Below are 21,094 nucleotides of genomic sequence, written 5' to 3' on the forward strand. Positions count from 1 at the left end.
GCAAGGGAGGCTGGAAACTCTAAATTTTTAGCTGAGTGTACGGCTGCTCTCTATCAAATTAAGGTTTTATCAGTGGGTAAATAGGGGATAAATATGCTGGTTAACAGTTAGCAACATATTCCCCATTATTTTTACAGATGAGAAATCTGAGGTACCCAGAACCAAGACCAGAAATCAAGTCTCCAGTTCAGTGCCTTTTTCGCCGTATCAGTAGTTTCTACCTTTTTCTCCCCGACTGGGAGAAATTAACTACACTTATTTAAACAATTACTTTGTTTTCACATTTTTTATGAGTCAAAGTCATAACATATCCATTTAGATCTTTTGATAATCATAACATAACCTGTGCCATCACACTGAGGTTTTTTTTTTAATAGCAGCCATAAACAAATCACTTAGCCTTTTTTATTAGTCCATAAGTCCTTGCTACTGGTAAATTCAGGGTTTCTCTTAGGTGCACGCCACTTCAGAGACACTTTTTGAGGTCAGTTTGGCTTTTTTCAATATTGTATTAGCTTGCAGATACCCATTACTATCTGGGGACCCATTAATTTTTTTCCACAAATGTTTATCAAGCTCTTACAGTGTACAAGGTGCTCTAGTAGTAGAGTGAACAAGAGAAGCATGGATTCTGTCCTTAGAGTGCTTGCCTCCTGGAGGACAAGAGGACAAGGAAACCAGCAGTTGCATTACTGTGCTAGAAGCACAGGGTGCGATAGAAAATGAGGGGAAGGACATCCTTGTGGACAACTACAGGGGCTTCTGGCACTACACAAGTCCAGACTAGCAGAACACCTAACTCCTATTGTCAAACAGTTTGCCTTCACATTACAGGCGTGCAAAACAGATCAACAGCAAATAAATCATGCTCTTAGATAGCTAAGTACCGAAGAACTCAGACATACAAAAGGCAAACATGACGTTAAACCCCCACCTCTTTATGAGTCAAAAAAAAATACACAATGAGAGTTTAGAAGTAAAATTGCCTTTATTCCGAAAATACGCCTAAGATACACTAAAGCAATCGCCATATAAACCAAAGATTTATTGCGCAGCTTTCAAAGAATCATTCCAGTTTCTGTTTGGAGAGGTAGTCAGAAGTTTATATGCACTATAAACCTCTCTAAGTCCATGATCCTCCGGACCCAAACAGGGATCTTGCTCTCAGTGATGAAACTTCTGAGGGTCTGAAGTTAACAATATCTCCCAGTTTGGCCAAGAAAAATATACCGCAGAGAATTATGAGAATTAAGATTACCTTTCAGGAAGTTGGGGTCACCAAGAAAGGTTAGAGGAGTGTGGATTCATAATATGCAGAGACAATAATAGAGAATCAGGGAAGGAGAGGTAAAATAGCAGGGCTACAGTCATCAGTAGATGGCAGGGCCTATTGGGGCAAGGACCACATCTTTATCATTTATCTCTGAATCCCTCTGCCTTGTGCCCAGCATAAGGAAAGCACTCAATAAATAATTGTCAAATAAATGAATGAATGCATGGATTTTTTTTTTTTTTTTTTTTTTTTTTTTTTTGAGACGGAGTCTTGCTGTGTCGCCCAGGCTGGAGTGCAGTGGCCAGATCTCAGCTCATTGCAAGCTCCGCCTCCTGGGTTCACGCCATTCTCCTGCCTCAGCCTCCCGAGTAGCTGGGACTACAGGCGCCGGCCACCTCGCCCGGCTAGTTTTTTTTGTATTTTTTAGTAGAGACGGGGTTTCACCGTGTTAGCCAGGATGGTCTCGAACTCCTGACCTCGTGATCCGCCCGTCTCGGCCTCCCAAAGTGCTGGGATTACAGGCTTGAGCCACCGCGCCCGGCCGAATGCATGGATTTGATTGAAGAAACAGAGAAAGTTTGAGAATAATAGGAAGTTCTTTCCTTCTCCACTGTGTAGTAATACAATATTCAAATGCATGTACTCAGCAGCACATAGAAAGAGGCATAGCATGTTTAAGTGCTCAGTATATATTTGATTTGTTTGTTTGTTTGTTTTGAGACAGGGTCTCTCTCTGACACCCAAGCTAGAGTGCAGTGACTTGATCACAGCTCACTGCAGCCTCGACCTCCTAGGCTCCAGGGATCCTTCTGCCTCAGCATTCCAAGTAGCTGGGACTACAGGCGCATGCCACTATGCCTAGCTAATTTTTACATTTTTTTTTTTGTAGAGACAGGGTCTCACTATGTTACCTAGGCGGGTCTCGAACTCCTGGGCTCAAGCAATCCTCCTGCCTCAACCTTCCAAAGTGCTGGGATTACAACAGCAAATAAGTCATGCCCTTAGATAACTAAGTACTGAGGATTTAAGACATGCAAAATGCGAGCACAAGGTTAAACCCCACTTCTTTATGAATCAAACACACACACACACACGCGCGCGCGCGCGCGCAAAGGCAGTTTAGAAGTGAAATTGCCTTGATTCTGGCAGACGTGTGCCACCATGCCCAGCCTAATACAAGTTTAGTTTTAATTCAGATCTACCTGGATAGACCTTAAGAGAAATGAGCTCAAAATTATTTGGTCCTCTATTTGTAGAATTTTTGCTGTGGCATTATAAGTTTTTCTCTCCGAACTAAGGTCCCTCCAGAAGGAATGTCCCTTGACGTTTCACCACTACTGTAATTGTGGCACCCCCTCCCCTGGCCTAGGCCCCCAAGTGCTAGGTTTGTTCATCTTTCTCCTGTCATATCCACAAACTTCTTTGCCTCTTAGGAACGCTTTTCACTTAGTTGTAGAACATGCTGGTGATCCACTGAATCTAATTTGTCTCTCCTGGTTTAGTGCAATTGAATCATCTCGGGAAAATGAGAAGCAATTAGGTACCTGTTGCTAACAAGGCGCTGAAATAATCTGCCAACAGACGCACGGTGTTTATTTATTATTGGAGTATGTCACTTGAGAAAACATTACATTGCCTTTCTCCAAGAAGAATTGCCAGAATGATTTTCAAATGCAGGCCTCATAGACCTAACAAGTACCACCTTTGAGGAGCATGGAACAGAGAAGCAAGAGGGCTTGTGAGCCTCGTTCAGGGTTAGTTCAAGTACCAGTGCCTAGCCTAATGGGCAGTGTTGTGGATGGGATTTGAAGTCGCAGGACACTAAAGAAGAAAAGCAGCTTTTTTCTTTTTTTCTTTCTTTTTTTTTTTTTTTTGCAAAGGTCCTTTAAGTCCCAGTTCAGGAAATTATTAAATTCATTAGCCAGATACTTAGAAGCAGCTATTACTGCCCAGCCAAAGGAAAAAAGAGTGCCAACAAATGTTTTAAAACTACAACTAAACAAAAGTCAGGAAGCGTGTAATTAAAACTGTACCTTTATTGTATTGTAAAGAGTTTAACTGTGACATGGAAAATATTTAAAGGAGAAGGCTGTTTAGCTAATTTGTCTGCAAGTGAACTGCCTAGTGGAGAACTATCCTAAATTAACTGTAAGGCCACCCACTGAGCCACCCTCATAAAGGGCCATGGCTGCTCAGCTTGGGTTTGTGTAATGTTCAATAATTACTAGATAAATGCACAACTAAAAGCTCTATTACACTAATAATTTGTACTGTGATAGATGTGTGGGACACCCTGCTGGGTTAATTTGTCATCCCTGCAGCAAACTTCTAAAGAGAGCTCTTCCGTAGTGGAATCATGTTAATATGTTGTCCCTGGGAGGACAGGTTAGAGCAGTGAGACCACTTGGCTCCTTAATCTCTTAAAGAGGCAAAGGGCCTCCAGGGTGAGTACTGAAGAGAATAGGGTGATTAGCCCAGGGGACCTGGATTTAAACTCATCTTCACAAAGGAAGCTGCTTTCCCTTGGAATTCCTTTGCCCCTTTCTCTCTGTCCCTCTCAATCACACGCAGGCCTATGTGCCTCACTGGTGCACGCGTGCGCACAGGCACACACAGGCATAGACCCACGTATCCATACATAGTGAAGGCAGTGGTTCTGAGCAAGGTTTCTTAGAAAGCCCCTCATTTTAAGACTTCCTGGTATCGTGGGCTTCGACTGTACCTCGCATAATCAGATAAGTCCCGTTCTTTCTGGTTTAGCTTAATCTAAAGTTGATTCCATGTTTAGACTCATGGTTTATTTTCCTTTTTTCAGCATAGAATAAAAAATTCAAGATTGAACTTGTATCTCCTCTTTATGTGGAATGGTTTCTTCTGCCTCTCTCTCTCTCTCTCTCTCACACACACACACACACACACACACGTACACACACACAATTACTGTTTTAAATATGAAGCTCACATTTAAGCTTCAGTGCAGGGTTTTCAACCTCCCCTATTGACAGAATCGTAAATCATGTTAAGGTTAAGTGAAGTACTATAGCATGGGACTGTAGCTTTAACAATGTTTATGGAGTATCAGCTTATCATCCATGTAGGAAAGGAGGGGTGAATGCTGATACTCGAAATGGAAATGTATGGCCCTATTAATGTGCTTGCAGTATCACTAAGAGTCACCCATTCCAGGCTGCATCCTTTGTGTTATTGAAACTAGCATATTGAATCACCCGCACGTATGGAATGTCTTTTAAACTTCGTATTTTGGCAGTAAATTTACATTTGCCATTTCTTCATATCGAATGGTAGCTGCTTTTTCCCCCTGAAAAAATTCCTTTTTCTGATGCACAAAACACATCTGAGGATCATCAGAATTGCCAGCTATTACAATAATAAGGGGTCTATGACCCAAAAAAAAAAAAAAAAAAAAAACAATCTGAAAGCAAATAAATCATTTGACCGCTGAAAAATAAATGGGAATAGCAGAGGGCAATGAAAAGAGCGTGGGCTTTGGAGTCAGCCAGAATAGAATTCAGATCCTGGATGGCCACTTGGGGTCTGCATCAGCTTCTCCAAGTCAGTTATTCTCTGCTGGTCTTTGTCTTCTCACCTGTCCCAAATTGGAAAGGCTTTCTGGGAGGGGAAGTGAGATGACACATGGAAAGAGCTTGGTATACAGTAGGCATCCAATACATACGTATTCATTATCTCTCAGATTTCCCCATCCCCATATTGCTATTTGTTTTTGTATGTGGTTCTCTTGCGATGATTCTTTCATTCCTCACTCCCCATCCCCAGTTCTCTCTTTCTACCTGCTCATGTTGGTCCAGAAGGAAGAATGTGTTCCCCCTCTTGGGGAGAAGCCACATTTGCCTAGAGGAGATGTGGTCTTGGGGACGTGAGCAAGCCCAGTTACCCCATCCCATTGCTCTTGTATACTTGGAGCCACGGGAGAACCTTTCCAGTGGAGCAAGCAGCCCCTCTCGCATAAGGCGTAGCCCCTTAGCCATGATCTAGGCTTTGCTCTGATCTGCCTTCATTCAGGCATGGCTCTTCCTAAAGGGATATGCACCTTTGTTGTTTCCAAGAATCTGTTGTTTGTAAGAGTCAATTTGGCAAATAATTATTGGGCGCTTATTATCTGCCAAGCAATGTGCTGGGCCCTAATGAACGAGCTAGACCAGCCAGTCCTGCTCTTCCAATCTAGCAGAACAGACAGATATTAGACAAATGATTACACCTGTGATGAGATGAATATGCAGGGAATTAAAGAAGATGGAGGAATACTATAGCAAGCTGTTTGAAATATTTGTGGAGATTTGGATGTACTTATGTCAGGATGTAAGGGTCCTCTTTGTTGGTATGAAATATGAATTTTTAAAACTTTGGTGTCCCTGAGGGATATGTCTAGATCTTTCTGAATCTCCAAATTCCTGAGTAGCATAATAAGAGTTGTTGAATTGTCACATACCAGGTAATGAACGGTAGATATGTTAACACATATTCGTTCTAGTGAAACATTCTTACAAATGAAAGAAACCCAACCAAATTGCTTTGCCATTCCTCTACTCCCCCAAAAGCAAATAATGGATTAGTTTATGTAACTGAAAAGTCCAGGGGTATATGGCTTCAGGTAGAGATGGAGTCAGGTGTTCAGATGCTACCTTCAGAAAGCTCTTGCTCTCGCTCTCTTGCTCTCTCTCTCTCTTTCCCTCTCTCTCCCCTTTTTTCCCCCTCTCTCCCCTCCCCTACCCCCCCCCCAGGTCTGCTATTCTCTGTATGAGCTACCCCCCCGCCCAGGTCTGCTATTCTCTGTATGAGCTTTATTCTTAGGCTAAATATCCTCAGACTGTGCCCCAGATAGTGTGAGCAGCTCCAGGCTTAATTTCCACCAATTTAATAATCCCAAGAGAAAAAAGAGCAGCTTTTCAACAATAGATCTAGGGAAGGGCCTACTCCTGGATGCTTATGATTCTGATTATCCGGGTTTGGGTCATTTGCTCACTTTTAAAACAACCCTTATGTTTAAAAGACAACGGAGTGCCTCATTGGTGTGAGCCGGCTTCCCTGTCCACCCGTGGAGTCAGCGGGTTAAGTCAAGTCCACCCTAACCACATAGGCTGAGGCTGAGGGACAGAGAGTTCCCCAAAGAAACATTAGAGCTCTGTTTCCAGAAGAAGGGGTAAAGAACTGCTGGGCAGGCAAAAATAATAGCTACCCACTGCAGGAGATAACAGCAAAGCTGGCCTGAGCGCTGGCCAATGGGCTCAGCTTACTCACTAGCTGTGGCTTGTTCCTGCAGTTAGCATTTGCAGAGCACAAGAAAAACCCAGGCCTATTTGTTCGTGCAGTAGACCCCCAGGGTAACTTGAAAACAGTTCGGCTCTTGATTCTCAGTTCTCTGGTGTTGCCTCATTGCACTGTATAATCCAGATTACTTTTCATGTATCTCAATTTATTCTAAAAACAATCCTAAGAATATTAAATAACCCAGAGTCTAGCATACTGTTTGGCACATAGTAGATTCTCAACACATTTATTGAATGAGGCACCTGTGTACATTAATTCTAATCCTCAGAAAAGCCTTTTAAATTGCTGCTATTCTTTCTTTCTTTTTTTTTTCCCAAGACACAGTCTTGCTCTGTTGCCCAGGCTGGAGTGCAGTGGCACGATCTTGGCTCACTGCAACCTCTGCCTTCCAGGTTCAAGCGATTCTCCTACCTCAGCCTCTTGAGTATCTGGGACTACAGGTACACGCCACCATGCCCAGCTAATTTTTTGTATTTTTAGTAGAGATGGGGTTTCACCACGTTGACCAGGCTGGTCTCAAACTCCTGACCTTGTGATCTGCCCACCTCAGCCTCCCAAAGTACTGGGATTACAGGCGTGAGCCACCATGCCTGACCAATTGCTGCTACTATTTAAAGATAAGAAACTTAAAGATAAGAAAATGTAGGTTTGGAAATGTTAAATAACTTTGCCCAGGTTAACACAGGGAGTGAATGATTTTAAAGCCAAAAGAGTCAAGGTCATTTTGTAGTAGAGGAAACTAAGGAATATAAGAGGCTGGCATCTTGCTAGTCGATACCCAAGCTGGAATTAAAACTTGGTCCCCTGACTTTAATCACTAGACTGATTATTCTGTTGCTTATTCCATTCCTTCTGTGAAATCTACCCACAGTAGGATTAATCCTCAAATCCTATGGGATGAATTCAGAAAGATACTTCGAGTTCAGGAGGATGCCTTGAAAGTAGTGTTTGGCTGGTAGCAGTGGCTCACACCTGTAATCCCAACATGTTGGGAGACCCAGGCAGGTGGATCGTTTCAGTTCAGGAGTTTGCAACCTGCCTGGGCGACAATGAAACCCCGTCTCTACTAAAAATATAAAAGTTAGCCGGGCGTGGTGGCGCATAGCTGGGCGTGGTGGCGCATGCTTGTAGTCTCAGCCACTTGGGGGCTGAAGTGGGAGGATTGCTTGAGCCCAGGAAGCAGAGGTTGCAGTGAACCTAGATTGCATTGCTGCCCTCCAACCTGGGTGAGAGCAAAACCCTGTCTCAGAGAGAGAAAGAGAGAGGGGGATGGGGAGAGAGAGAGAGAGAGAAAAAAAAGTGGTCTATGCTTTAGTAATCATGTTGCACGGAAATAGAGGCTTCTATTTCAGTATAAATCTGACAATTTAGTGGAGAGAAATGCTGCAAAATAACCCATGGCTTTATGTTCGTTATGAGATTTGCTTTTTTTGTCTGCTTATTTCCTGTGTGTGTGTGTTTAGTTTTTTTTGCTGTTGTTTTGTTTTGTTTTTAATGCAGGGAAAGACTTGCAACAGCCTAGATCCAGCACTTGGTCGTTATCCAAGAAGCATCTGCCTGGATCTTGTTTTTTGAAGTCCTCTTTCACAGGACTGCAGTTTGTAATTCCATTTCACTTCCAACAGGTCATTGGATGATTCCGTCCCTTTTTATGTTAATCTCTGGAATCATTCAATCTATGGTGGTTAGTTTTCTTCTCAAGTAATTGTTTTGATTTGTTTTTCATTCTTCATTTAGTCTCACAGTAGTATCGCTTACATGTTACGTAAAAGTTCAAGTTCCCTTCATGGAACTGGATTCTTGTCAACTTTGCCTATTAAACCATCACTCTAAATATTTCCAATAATCACAGCTGTTGCGTGGCGTTTGAACACATTTCACATCAGCCATCATGGAAGCTTAGGCAATTAGTGTGAGAATATGGTCAATTTTGATTCAAAGAGGCCCTGTCAGGACAAAGGCTGGGGCTCTATTTCACAGAGCTTAAAGTAGCACACTCAGGGTTTTTTAAACTCTAAATATTACAGTCTCCCCAAAGGCAAAGTATCTTAAAGACTGAGTCTAGATATACCGTATAACTTAATATCTTATAAACATTTTTAAAATAATTTCTTTTAAAAGGCTTCCTTATTTCAGATTTTTAGATTTTAATTTTATTTTTATGGATCAGTTGTACTATTTGTAAATGTAATCTCAGAGACTGAATTCTATACATCCACTAGGGCTTAAACTAGATGAGCTTCAGAGAGTATTTAGTTCAAACTGCTTATTGTGAGAAGAGAGACCGAAGGAGAGAGAAGCCACCCACATTTATAATATGCCAGGTAGCAGCAGAAACTAAGTTAAATCCCAAGTCCCTTTATCTAATCTGAAAATATTCCTAAAAAAATGTCCTAGATCTTCTGAAAAGCATTTGTTTTTGTTACTGTTTTTTTGTTTGTTTTCTGTTTTTGTTTTGTTTTAGATACAGGGTGTTGCTCTGTCACCCAGGCTAGAGTGCAGTGGTATGATCATGGCTCACTGCAGCCTCAAACTCCTGGGCTTAAGCAATCCTCCCACCTCAGCCTCCAAGTAGCTGGGATTACAGGCACCTGCCACCACACTTGGCTACATTTTTCAATTTTGTGTAGAGATAAGATCTCACTGTATTGCCCAGGGTGGTCTCAAACTCCTGGGCTCCAGTGATTCTCCTGCCTCAGCCTTCTGAGTAGCTGGGGTTACAGGTGTGAGCCATCACACCCAGCCAAAAAGTGTTTCTAGTAGTCAATATGTATTAGATTTCTGATAAGCAAACTCCCAATACCTAAAACGGTGGGACTTGCAAGGGAAGTGATAGAGATTTCCACTATTTCCATGTTTTGGGAGGCCATGCTCAGAATGTGGTGTGGTAAGAAATGTGCCTGGGGCCGGGCACAGTGGCTCATGCCTGTAATCCTAGCACTTGGGGAGGCCGAAGCGGGCATATTGCCTGAGCTCAGGAGTTCAAGACAACGCTGGGCAACATGGTGAAACCCTGTCTCTACTAAAAAAATACAAAAATTAGCTGGGCGTGGTGGCAGGCACCTGTAGTCCCAGCTACTCGGGAGGCTGAGGCAGGAGAATTACTTGAACCCGGAAGGCAGAGGTTGCAGTGAGCTGAGATTGCGCCACTGCGCTCCATCCTACGTCACAGAGTGAAACTCTGTCTCCAAAAATAATAATAATAATAATAATAATAATAATAATGCCTGGTTGGCAGGGGCCTACATGGTGAAGAGGGAGGTCAGTGTGGACACTCAAAGATTGTAGGTCTAAGTAAAAAATAGCGTCTAGAGGGAGATGGCCCCATAGTTCTAAGCTTCTGGGTGAAGTCTCACAGTCTGAAATGTTTAGTAAAGGCAGGGATTCACAGTATATTTGGTCAGCAAAGACTCTGTATCGGTCTAGGTCTTTAAAGAGCTTTTATCTTTACTTAGATATCTATGGTATCTATGATTATTAGGTCAAGATTGTTGCTACTGCTATTGTTGCTTTTACTTTTCATTTTGTTGTTTGTGGAATTATTTTCAAGGCCCTCATGTCATATCCATACTGATAGTATATACTATTTTATCAATATTTATGTACTTTTTTGTCCAAGAGACAGGCAAGCAACAAGTACCTCTTGTTCCACCACTCCTTTCTTTCATGTATTCTACAGTCAGAACAGGTCCTAGCACACAGGAGCAAATTTCAGTTTATTCATTGCCTATCCCATTCTTGTCTATGATAGTACTATCATACTAATAAAAGAAGCTAATGATCACTTAATTGTATGGTGAGAAACTGTGCCATGTGCCTTATATACATTGTCTCATTTAATCTTCACAACAGCTCTATGAGGTATTATTAGCCCCATTATACAGATGCCAAAACTGAGTTATAGAGAAGCTCAGCAACTGAAGCATAGCTCGTAAGTGATAGAGCTTAGCATTTAAACTCATGTCTATCTGACTCCAAAGCCCTGGTCCTTATATTATACTGCACTGCTTTTCTGAGTCATATTTAACTTAGAATTATACACACACACACACACACACACACACGGATGTGGTCAGCCAGCACAGACCAAGGCATGTTAAGTAATGGTGAAGACAGACAATCAAAAGGCTACCATGGAGAGCTAATGAGATATCAAAAGCGACCAGATTGCTTTGGAAAGCTTCAGAAAGCTGAGGTGGAAGTAGTAGTGATTGTCAGGTGTCTGACTCACAGAGCTTGGCAGGTGCTTGGAGAGTGAACAAAAATTTTGTGGATCTGGAAAACTATGCCTGGGCCCACAGCTCCAATAGCCCTTTGCCTGTATTTGAAAATAAAGTTTTATTGGAACACAGCTACACTCATTTGTTTATGTAATGTCTATGACTGCTTCTGCACTGTAGCAGCAGAGTTGAGCAGTTACAACAGAGACCATATAGCCTGCAAAGTCTAAACTATTTAGTATCTGGTCTTTACAGAAAATGTTTGCCAACTCCTGGCCTAGCCAGGGCCTTGAGCAACAAAAGTCTTGAAGTAGCTAAAATTGATCTACATAAAAATTTTAAAAGACTTTGGCCTTTCATTTTCTTGTGTGGGCCTTTCTTTTTCTTTCTGTTTTTCCAAAAGACATTAGAATTTGATCTCTTAGAAGATCCTCTCAATTCAAATGGAATAGACTCTTATCAACCATCTTGGAAACTAACCGTGGCATAAAGTTACTTTGTCTGGTAGCAGGAATACAAAAACACTGGTGTTTTGCAAGCTATCAAGCAATGTCATATATTTCTCTCAATTGACATATCCGAGTCCTTTCACGTGCATGTTCGTGATGTTAAAAGATATGTACCAAATGTTTTCAAAAACCTTGGCTCACCTTGAGTCAAAAGCTTTGTTATTTAGAAAAGGCATCACCTCTTAAAGGTTTGAAAACCATTGCCAATTCTTCTTTCTTTGTGTCTCTGTTAAAATAAATCCCATGACTCCAAACTTCTCAGCTTTCATAAATGGCAGGCCTGATTCATGCATGATTTGTAAATTAGGGCTATGGACCATTAAGATAGATTTCTGAAGAAGCAAGGTACATAGTAGTTGACAACCCAAGCCATTTTTAAGTTCTATTTACCCTTATGGAAAGCTTCTTTTGTTTTTTAAGTGGAATATTTTTCTTCGATTTTCTTTTCCTTTTGAGGCTTTGCCTTGTTACAAATTTTTACTTCTAATTATGAGTAGTCAAGAGTTCTTAATGCCACCCTTACTCAATGGAAATAGTGACTTTCATCTAAAGAACATCTGACTTCTGAAGACAGAGAAGAAGGTTTTTCTTATAATGGCGCTAACAATGAAAAAGTGTTTGGAATCTCACCTGTTGCCACTGCCTTTGTATTGATTAACACTGAGACTGTGAAGTTTTGCAGATGCCAGGGCTCAGGAGCGATTCTTTGCTCTTGTGACGGAAGAAGCCTGTATATAACACTGCCTTAAGACCACACTGCACCTGAAGGAGGATTAGATTGTATTGTTTGTGTTGCTCTCTTGACAGCTTTTCTTTGGAGCCTCCCATAGAAGAGAGACTGGGATTTAAAGGCTGATGCCAGAAAGCAAAAGCTAATGTGAAAAGAATCCAAGTCTCTGTCCAGTGTGTGAGAATCTGCAACGGTTCACGGACAAGGAATAAAGCAATTAAGGCAATGTCAGGGTTATAATACAGAAGAACATATTTCAACCCGTAAAATTTTGGTTTAAGGGAAAATGTGTGAGGGTTATTAGAGTTCTTGGAGGTTGAGCTTGAGAAAAACTACTGGAAATACTGAGAGATTACTTTCTTCTATCTCTTTTTCTTCCCTGAGACTTATAAAAGCAGAAAAACGCAAGATTCCAAGCTTGTCTGGACACAGCTCCCTGATACCATCTTATTTCATATGGCCCACACTTAGATGCTCTAGCTAGTTCTGACTCCTCTTAAGAGCACTGTATGTGTCTACAAGACCTCACCCTCAGAGTGGACTCTCAGACCGAGAATCCCTGGTGGTATTATAGAAGCCTCGCAACATATCCAATAATACCATAATGATCTTGACCTCCTTTCTCAGTCTTCATAAATTCTGCTTTTAACAGAAGAAGCATTTTTGAGTTAAATATGTATATGTATTTTTTCAATTGTTTGAATTTTTAACTTTTTTTCCTTCAAACTAAAACCAAGAGAGGATTTTCAAGAACCGGTGGGCTGCTGGACTGGTAGGGAGGGGAGTGAACAAGTAAACCAACCTGACTGACCTGCTTTGTTTTTTTTAAAGTATGCAGTGATATGATCATTCGGTAAGATACAGCTGAGTATTACACCTTTGGGAAATTCTGGCTCTCTGTTTCTTTCATTGTGGCTACTTTGTTCAGGATGTGTAGGCAGTGCCATTGCAGCCAGGGAAACCTGATCAAATTTCCTTCCTTCCCATCTTATTTGTATTCTTTGTGAAAAGCCCAAGCAGTTGTTTTAAACAAGTCTGGCCACTCGTTAAAGTTTGAACTAGTAGTGAGATCCATCAGGAGTGAAGCGTTTCTGACACTTTCTGCTGCTCCTGGCCTAGGGTACTAAGAGTATGAGATGCCGGAAGCAGCCAATTTTGTAGTGTCTTTTAATACACAAAATTGTATTAACATCAACATGGATACAGATGGATGCACTGCAATAAACTGTAACCACTTGAGAAAAGCTTTATTGACTCTCAAGTAAATAATGCACATTTTAAAGGATCTAAATATGCATTTACATAATGTGCTATAATTTTTTATCATGTCAACTACTCACACGCACACATCCATAAGACATGTTTTTCTTCGTCAAAAATCTGGACTCATACCATTTTTTGTGCATGCCATTAGCATCATGCCAAATTCATAATGGTAGTTTTTTTTCTATAAAACCTGATCTGGCCATCTCAAAATATGTTTGATGAATTTTACTCTTAAATTGATTTAACCCCAATGGCTCTTTCTAAAATGATTTGAGACAAATAAAAACTTAGGTACAGTAAAAATATCCAAGAAGAAGAGAGAAAACAAGAAATAGGAGAGAAGAAAAACAAAGTTAGGCAGGCATTGATGAAATCTTAATTCTGAGTTTCAGTGGGTTTCATTGTCTGGTAGACGAGGAATATAGCAGGTTATCCGGAGAAACAGCATCTATTTAATAATAATTACTAGAGCTTTGTGATGTCAGTAACGTAACTATTTTCTGTTTGAAGAAATGAAGGCTCAGGATCTGGAATGATTTCTTCCAGTTGCACAGTGAACTGACAACTGAACCAGGAAGTCCAAAGCATGAGAAAGTAAGGGTTGCAAAAGATGACACTTTAAAATGCAGACTCGGCAATTGCCTAATTTGAAACTACAGGCTAAATGATTTCCTGGTATTAATTAAGAATTGATTCTTATAAATCAGTCATTGTAGAATTAATTCCATATAGTACCATATGTTCTTGTGTTTGTGTTAAACTCTATTCCACAAGGAAATAGTGAATAAATTGTTTTTAGTAAAATAAAGAAATGAAGGTCTAAATTTAAGTTGCTAATGATTGTCTTTTAGGTATTTAACGACAACAACAAAATGAGAGAAAGGATGTTTATTAACAGTTAATGGGGAGATGACAGGGTGCTTTTGAGTTATTTCTTTTGTCTCATTTCTTTAAAGATCAGTTCTGCTTGATCTTTGCTCAAGTGAATTTCTTTTTTGGGCAGCGTTCTCTGTTGGCCACCATGATTTCGTAATCTAACAATTTCCCATCACTTTCCATTGAGCACCTGAGGCAGCAGCACTTTATCTTCAAAGTCAGCCTACCAGGGGCTCTTGGCAGCAGATCGACATCTTTGTGTTTGACACCCTGCAAAAGTTGAGTGTTTTGTTTAGTTAGGCTCAGTACATCCTCAGCCTAGTTTGGGAAATACCACATTCTGTCCTTAACTAGTGACTGTTCCATCAGATGCAGGGTACCGAGTGAAAGTTTCTTGCCACCAGCAAGGAGGACTGTACCATGTTAGATGAAAAAATTCCTTTGATTTTTTAAAACCAGTAGCATAATTTGCAGAGTAAGAGATGACCAGAGCCATTTAACTTTTTAGCTTGTGGGTTTTAACTCAGCAACAACAATAGATTCCAAGATTTATCATTCATTGTAGGAAGTCCTAAGTTTTGCTCATTTTTCTTTTTTTTCTTTTCTTTTCTTTTTTTTTTTTTTTTTTTTTTTTTTTTTTTTTTTTTTTTTTTTTTTGAGACAGGGTCTTGCTCTGTCACCCAGGCTGCAGGGCAGTGGTGCGATCTTGACTCACTACAAGATCCACCTCCCAGGTTCACACCATTCTCCTGCCTCAGGCTCCTGAGTAGCTGGGACTACAGGCACCTGCCACCATGCCCAGCTAATTTTTTGTATTTTTAATAGAGATGGGGTTTCACCGTGTTAACCAGGATGGTCTCGATCTCCTGACCTCATGATCCACCTGCCTCGGCCTCCCAAAGTGCTGGGATTACATGCATGAGCCACCATACCCAGCCAGTTTTACCCATTTTTCTAAAAGCTCCCTGGTTCTTGGCCAGGTGGAAAAACCGAGTTTTGGTTTTGGCAAATTTTATTCTATGTTTAATGGTATGATTATCTTATTAACCTCTGTTTAAACTTTCAGTCATTCACTGCACATTCAACAAATATTTATTGAGTGCCAGACTCAGTTCTGGGGATATTGCAGTGGGTGGAAAAGCTATTTACAAAGATGGAGAAGACTGGCAGAATCGTAAGCTTGAGAGAAGAAGGTAATGAAAATTCGGATTCAAATAGGCTATGTTTGAGAAATCCTCAATTGTATGACCGAGGGCAAAATTTCATCTGTTTCAGCTCAGATTTGTTTCTTAAGGCTATAGTAGGAGCCTATGAATATTTATTGGGCAGATTAAAGATTGCATGAATTAAAGGGTTTCATCAGACCACCTGCAAGACATGGATTGGAAAGTTGCTTCCACTCCAATCGCCTATTTCCAGTCTTTGAAAACTACAGATGTCACTCTGAACCCCATAGTATGAGCCATTTCAGTCATGAGTCAGAAAGTGCCCCAATCATAAAGAAATCCCAGTAGGAAACAAAGAACCCATGTCCAGCAACTAATACAGATGCATTCTTTTTTACAGCCCTTACCCATGCAAGTGGGATAGTGGTAGAAGTGGTGGCCTGTGTTACTGGGTTTCTCTTCAGTATTATGAGTCATTCTTGGTATAAGAAAGGTCTTATTTTCCAAAATGTGGACATTCCTGTGATTTTTAGTTTAAAGTTTTAAACTGAAGAAAATAAAGTAAAGATAAATACTCTCATCTCTAATTTGGGAGAGGTTTCTCTGGCTCTCATTGAGAAGTAAGAGCTGCTATCTTGGCTTGACTTAGTTTGAATATCTTCAGCCTTCCCATGCACTGCTCTTATCCTCCAGCCAGTTTTATCAATCATCCTTCTAATTCAAGGGCAAAAGTTCTCTTAGAGAAGTTATTAGGCACCTCACATAAGTTTTTTTTTAATCTAATGTAATCTTGTTCTCATGAAATTTACCAGGGTTCAAATGTAAGGGAGTAGTAGTTGTCTGAGTCTTTTATCAGTTTTTGTGGGCACAGGGCCAACATTTTAGCAGGGGCCACTGCCTGCTTACCCTGTGGGTTCCCCTGCTCTAACATATATGCATTTCTGAGTTTGGCTTTGAAATATCATCTGAAGGCGACATAAACCATCCGTGTAAAGTGAGGCACCCAAATTGCATGGGTTCATTAAGTGATCATTTACTACATACTTCAAAAAATTTTCATCCTGAATTAGTCCCTAGAAATTTCCTTGAAAGGGGTATAAGAGCTTTAACAATGAATTATTGTCTATGGATAGCTCAGCATGAAAGGGGATCCATATGTGCAAACTAGAATTTGTCATATGTAATGTCAGTTAAGTCAGGTCTAATCTACCAAATACATTTTTTATTGCTTGCTTCATTAAAAAAGCTCTTAAGGTAATGAATAATCTTCAGCCTCACCAAGGATTATTAATGCCTTTATAACTCATGTCCACTGAAAATAGAAAGACAGCTTGAAACTCTACCCTAATCTAACCTCCATGTTTGTCTTAGAGCCATAAGGAAGAAAATCTGTCAGACCTATCCAGTGTTAAATTCAGTCACATGAGCAATATTGTGAATCAGGCCAGGAAGAGAAATAAAGGAGGAAGTTGAATCGGGTTCAGCTATGACAAAGCAGGTCTTTCTTTTCATAACCCTGATGTTTTCTTTTCCTGCAGCAAGTCCGCATGCAACACCATCGACTCTTCATTTCCCGACATCACCCATTATCCAGCAGCCTGGGCCTTACTTCTCACACCCAGCCATCCGCTATCACCCTCAGGAGACGCTGAAAGAATTTGTCCAACTTGTCTGCCCTGATGCTGGTCAGCAGGCTGGACAGGTGGGGTTCCTCAATGTAAGGAAACCTCTTTTTTTTCCATTTCTTTAGAAATGTTAGCCGAATATAAAAATAACAAGGGGAGACCTTATGATCATGTGACATTGTGCTCTAATGTTGTGCTGACTGACTGCAGACAAATGTCATATTTATTCTAGATTGTGGGAAAGTTAATTTGGTCTAAGAGTGATTAGTCAGGGTTTAAAAACAGTGTTTGTGTTAAGTTTGCAACTGTCAAGTTTATGGATATAAATCAGCTCAAGGGTGAACTATATAACCTTCTAAGTTCTGTGGGCTGATCATTCCACCTCGTGCATTCTAACCCCAGGGCTCATACAGTTAACAAAATAGAAAGACCAAATAGTTTTAAATAATGATTTGGGGCGGTAGAGAGAGGTAGGGAGATGAAGGGGACAGATGTTTCAGATCAACTAAGTTGATATTTTTGAAAAATACAGTCTTCTAACACTTTAGATCAAGTTGACCAGTACTTGAACTCAAGATGCTAAAAGTACAGTTTATTATGGTTTGTTATTTCTGCAAGTCATTATCTTTCCCACTTATCTTGGTATAAAGCTAAACAGTGTTCAATAGCTTCATGTGAATGTTTTTATTTTTCTTCAAATAGACCAAATAATCACAATTTGAAATGGCATTCCAAATATAAAAGTGATTTTTAAAAATCAGAAGTTTTATTTCAAATATAGGATTAGATGTTTACAGTATATAGCTGTATCCCAAGGCCAATAATAATAAACAGTGACCAGCATAAAGCCAAATTTTATTTTCCTTTTCTACTAATAACTGTGCATGAAGTCACAGATTAGCCATAATTATTACTGGCTAATTTAGGATAGTATGTCACACCATCCTGTCACTGATTTTTTCACTTGCAGAAATACCTGATTCTGCATATCTGAGCCAGAACAGGCAGCTTTGACTAATGTCTGGTGATGTGTTAGCAGATACATTTCTGTCTAGACAACAAATCAATATGGTGCCTCTTTTCTTTTTGCTTGTATATTCATTTGCTTGGCTTATTCTAAAGCATTCACTTATGGACTCTCAGCACACTCAGAAATAACGCAAAGGCAAGGTTGCTGGCAAGAAAGCACAGCGTTCTGATCATCAGACGAGGTAGTCTTTGAGGAGCAATACTAAATGTATAAGTAAATGTTGATGGGGGAGTGAGACTGCCTCTGTAGAATTATTAAGCTTAAATGTAAAAGCCTGGGACAGCAGAATCTCCTTCAACCGAATTTTGATTGGGGACTAAATGTGAACTGTTGTTGTTGGTTGAATAGAGGCCTCTTGGGAAACAGTGAAAAAACTGAACTGATCACCAGCATCAAGCATCCGACTTCTAAATTTTTAACCATTTTTTTTAATAGTCCTGACACCCTATATAACTGTCAAATGCCCAGTTTAGCATTTTGATCAAAATTTTATAGGACTTAAGGCAGGTCTCTTCATGAAACTATTTTGAAAAAATTGAAAATAAAATGAGTTTTATTGCTCTCTTTAGAGGGGAATTTTTTTGTTAAAGAGCTGTTATTTGGTTGTTTTAACATCAGGCAGCAAAATAAATATGACTCTTACGGCATATGCTTATATAATTTAAATCAAAATTAGAAGTGATATTTTTCCCTAGCAGACTTCTGACAGCTGAATTCTAAAGTTTGTGTGCCTGATGTTATACAATATGTGAACAAAATTTTCTATGTTCACTTAACACGTTTATTAAATGTTATATAATATCAACTTTAAAGAGTGAAAATAAAATATTTTTTTCTCAAGTGCATATTTAGGAAACTTTGCTATATCTATGTAAAGAAACATAGTGGAATAATAGCACAGTCCATAAAACACTTAGATATTAAATATTTAATAATCATGAGGAAGATAATGAAGGTAGCAGTTAATAACAGAAAAATATAAAACATTCCAAGCAAACGTTGGTTACTCAGGTGACAAATGCAGAGTGATGACTGGCAGGTGGTTTTATGAAATCAGATGCAAAGAAGGACAATGTAGTTAAAGAAATAAGTTTAGGATGCATGGAGCGCATGCGGCTAAGAGTACTTTTGTGAAATGCCTGAAGAACAGAACCCAACAATGGACATTTCTATACGGACTTATGGAAGAATTCAAGCAGCTAGATACTTAGTAATTTACATTAAAGGTGCCTGATGAATATTTTGTTTTCAGAAGCAGCTAATGGTTGCTGTCTCTTTCTTCTTTTTCTTGTATGTGTGTTTTCTGCCCCCACCCTCACAGCCCAATGGGAGCAGCCAAGGCAAGGTGCACAACCCATTCCTTCCCACCCCAATGTTGCCACCGCCACCACCACCACCGATGGCCAGGCCTGTGCCTCTGCCGGTGCCAGACACGAAGCCTCCGACCACGTCAACAGAAGGAGGTGCAGCCTCCCCCACATCACCAAGTAAGTATGGCTGTGACAAGGCGCCGGTCACTTATAAAGCTGTATGCACTGGAATCCACACTTAGGCTTTGTCCCTCACTGTATAGGCTCTAGAAAGAGGCACAGATCCCCAGTGATGTTGTAGCATGAGTTTACCAGAGTAAGAATCAAAGTGAACACGACTCTTGGGTACTCTACCAGATGAGGAAAACACTGGGTGTTGGGTGGATGAGATGGTGTAGCTACATACCTAGGACTGAAATCAAGTTACGAGCTATTACATTTTGTATATTATTTGAGGGACTTCAAATGCTCTTCCCATCATCAAGCAGCAGCTACTTGCATGGATTCTGCTTAGAAAAAGTTCCTCATTCTTACGGACAGCCCTGCCTTCCAGGAACTTGCAGTCTAAGAGAAATGCACTTGAAAGTTATATACCTCATACATCAATAGGAGAAAATGTCTAGATCAAAGCATCAACTCAAAGGTGTGTACACTGACCATTTGCTAAGAGTAAGAGCCTGGCAGAAGATCAGTGCTAGTAGCCCTGGCTGTTGCATGGTGAGGTTTGGCAGAGGTTGGGGTGGGGGATGGGGGATGGAGATAGAGGGGAGAGTAGGATGGAAGGAGGAGAGAACTCTTGGCTCTTCTCTGAACAGTCTGAGAACATTTAATCAAAGAATATAAGATTTCACAACCCTTTTAGGTGATGGGAATGATTACTTGAACTAGAGAGAGAATAATTCTCCAGATATTCCCGGATGTTTTAGAGGTGGCAAGGGGATGGAAATAGTTTGAATGCACAAATGTGGCTTTTATTAATGCCTGGAATAATGACAAAAAGATTGATGACTGGAGTTGCTAGGGGATGGATGCCCTAGTCTTGATAGATGGTGTGATGAGCACCTTCCCTAAAGCTGTAAAGAGGTAGCAAAGTATAAGAGAAGGATAGGAACTGTGACAGTGTGACCCTAAGGGAAGCTTTCAAGGGGGTTGTCAAAAGAGGTGAGACTGAGGCAAGGAATCTATAGAGGAAAGGATGTAAGAGTAGTGTAGGAAATGAGTGTTAAGGCCAAGAACTTGAACCACAGTGATAGATGTAGAATGGAACAGGACATGGTGGGGAGTGTTTTGTAGACATAAGCGTTGGGATTGGGCCGTCCTCTGGGTGAATACAGTGAATGAAGATTCTGGGCCTCTCAGCTTCCTTACCTTCAGTATTGGAATAATAATGATATTGAATACAGGAAGAAAGAAAGAGGAAAACTGAGCCCCTGTTTATGCCATGTTCATAGAATTTGATTCTGGAGGCACGGAACCCAAATGGCTAGAGGCCCTCATGGACACATCAGAGAGTGAGCTTTGGATTATCCAGTATTTATGCATTTTGATAATATACGCAGAAATGAGCAGCACTGTGCATGGATTCTGCATCAATAGCCAAAAGATTGAAGGTCCACGGGCAATCTAGGGGACCTACTTCTCTTGGTAAGATGTGATACAACACTTGTCAACAAAGGAGAAAACCCTGAGCGTCCAGTGTCAGAGAAGCAAGCTGGGCTTGGCCCATGGATCTTAGAAGCTCAGCTTAGAAAGAAAGCCTCTGCTTCTCAGAGGATTGAGGCT

At 40.5% G+C, this 21,094-nt stretch overlaps 1 protein-coding gene across 3 annotated transcripts in view; it reads left to right on the forward strand.

Annotated features, from left to right (window-relative positions):
• The window catches only part of NFIA (nuclear factor I A), a 407,486-nt gene that overhangs the window by 331,650 nt on the left and 54,742 nt on the right, over positions 1–21,094 (forward strand). For all 3 annotated transcript variants that reach the window (XM_025382541.1, XM_025382549.1, XM_025382530.1), the window contains 2 exons: positions 16,886–17,064; positions 19,324–19,489. In XM_025382541.1, the coding sequence (XP_025238326.1) occupies positions 16,886–17,064; positions 19,324–19,489 (345 nt within the window). The remainder of the gene's footprint in view (positions 1–16,885; positions 17,065–19,323; positions 19,490–21,094) is intronic.

This window comes from Theropithecus gelada, chromosome 1 (genome assembly GCF_003255815.1).
Source record: "Theropithecus gelada isolate Dixy chromosome 1, Tgel_1.0, whole genome shotgun sequence".
Classification (NCBI taxonomy): domain Eukaryota; kingdom Metazoa; phylum Chordata; class Mammalia; order Primates; family Cercopithecidae; genus Theropithecus; species Theropithecus gelada.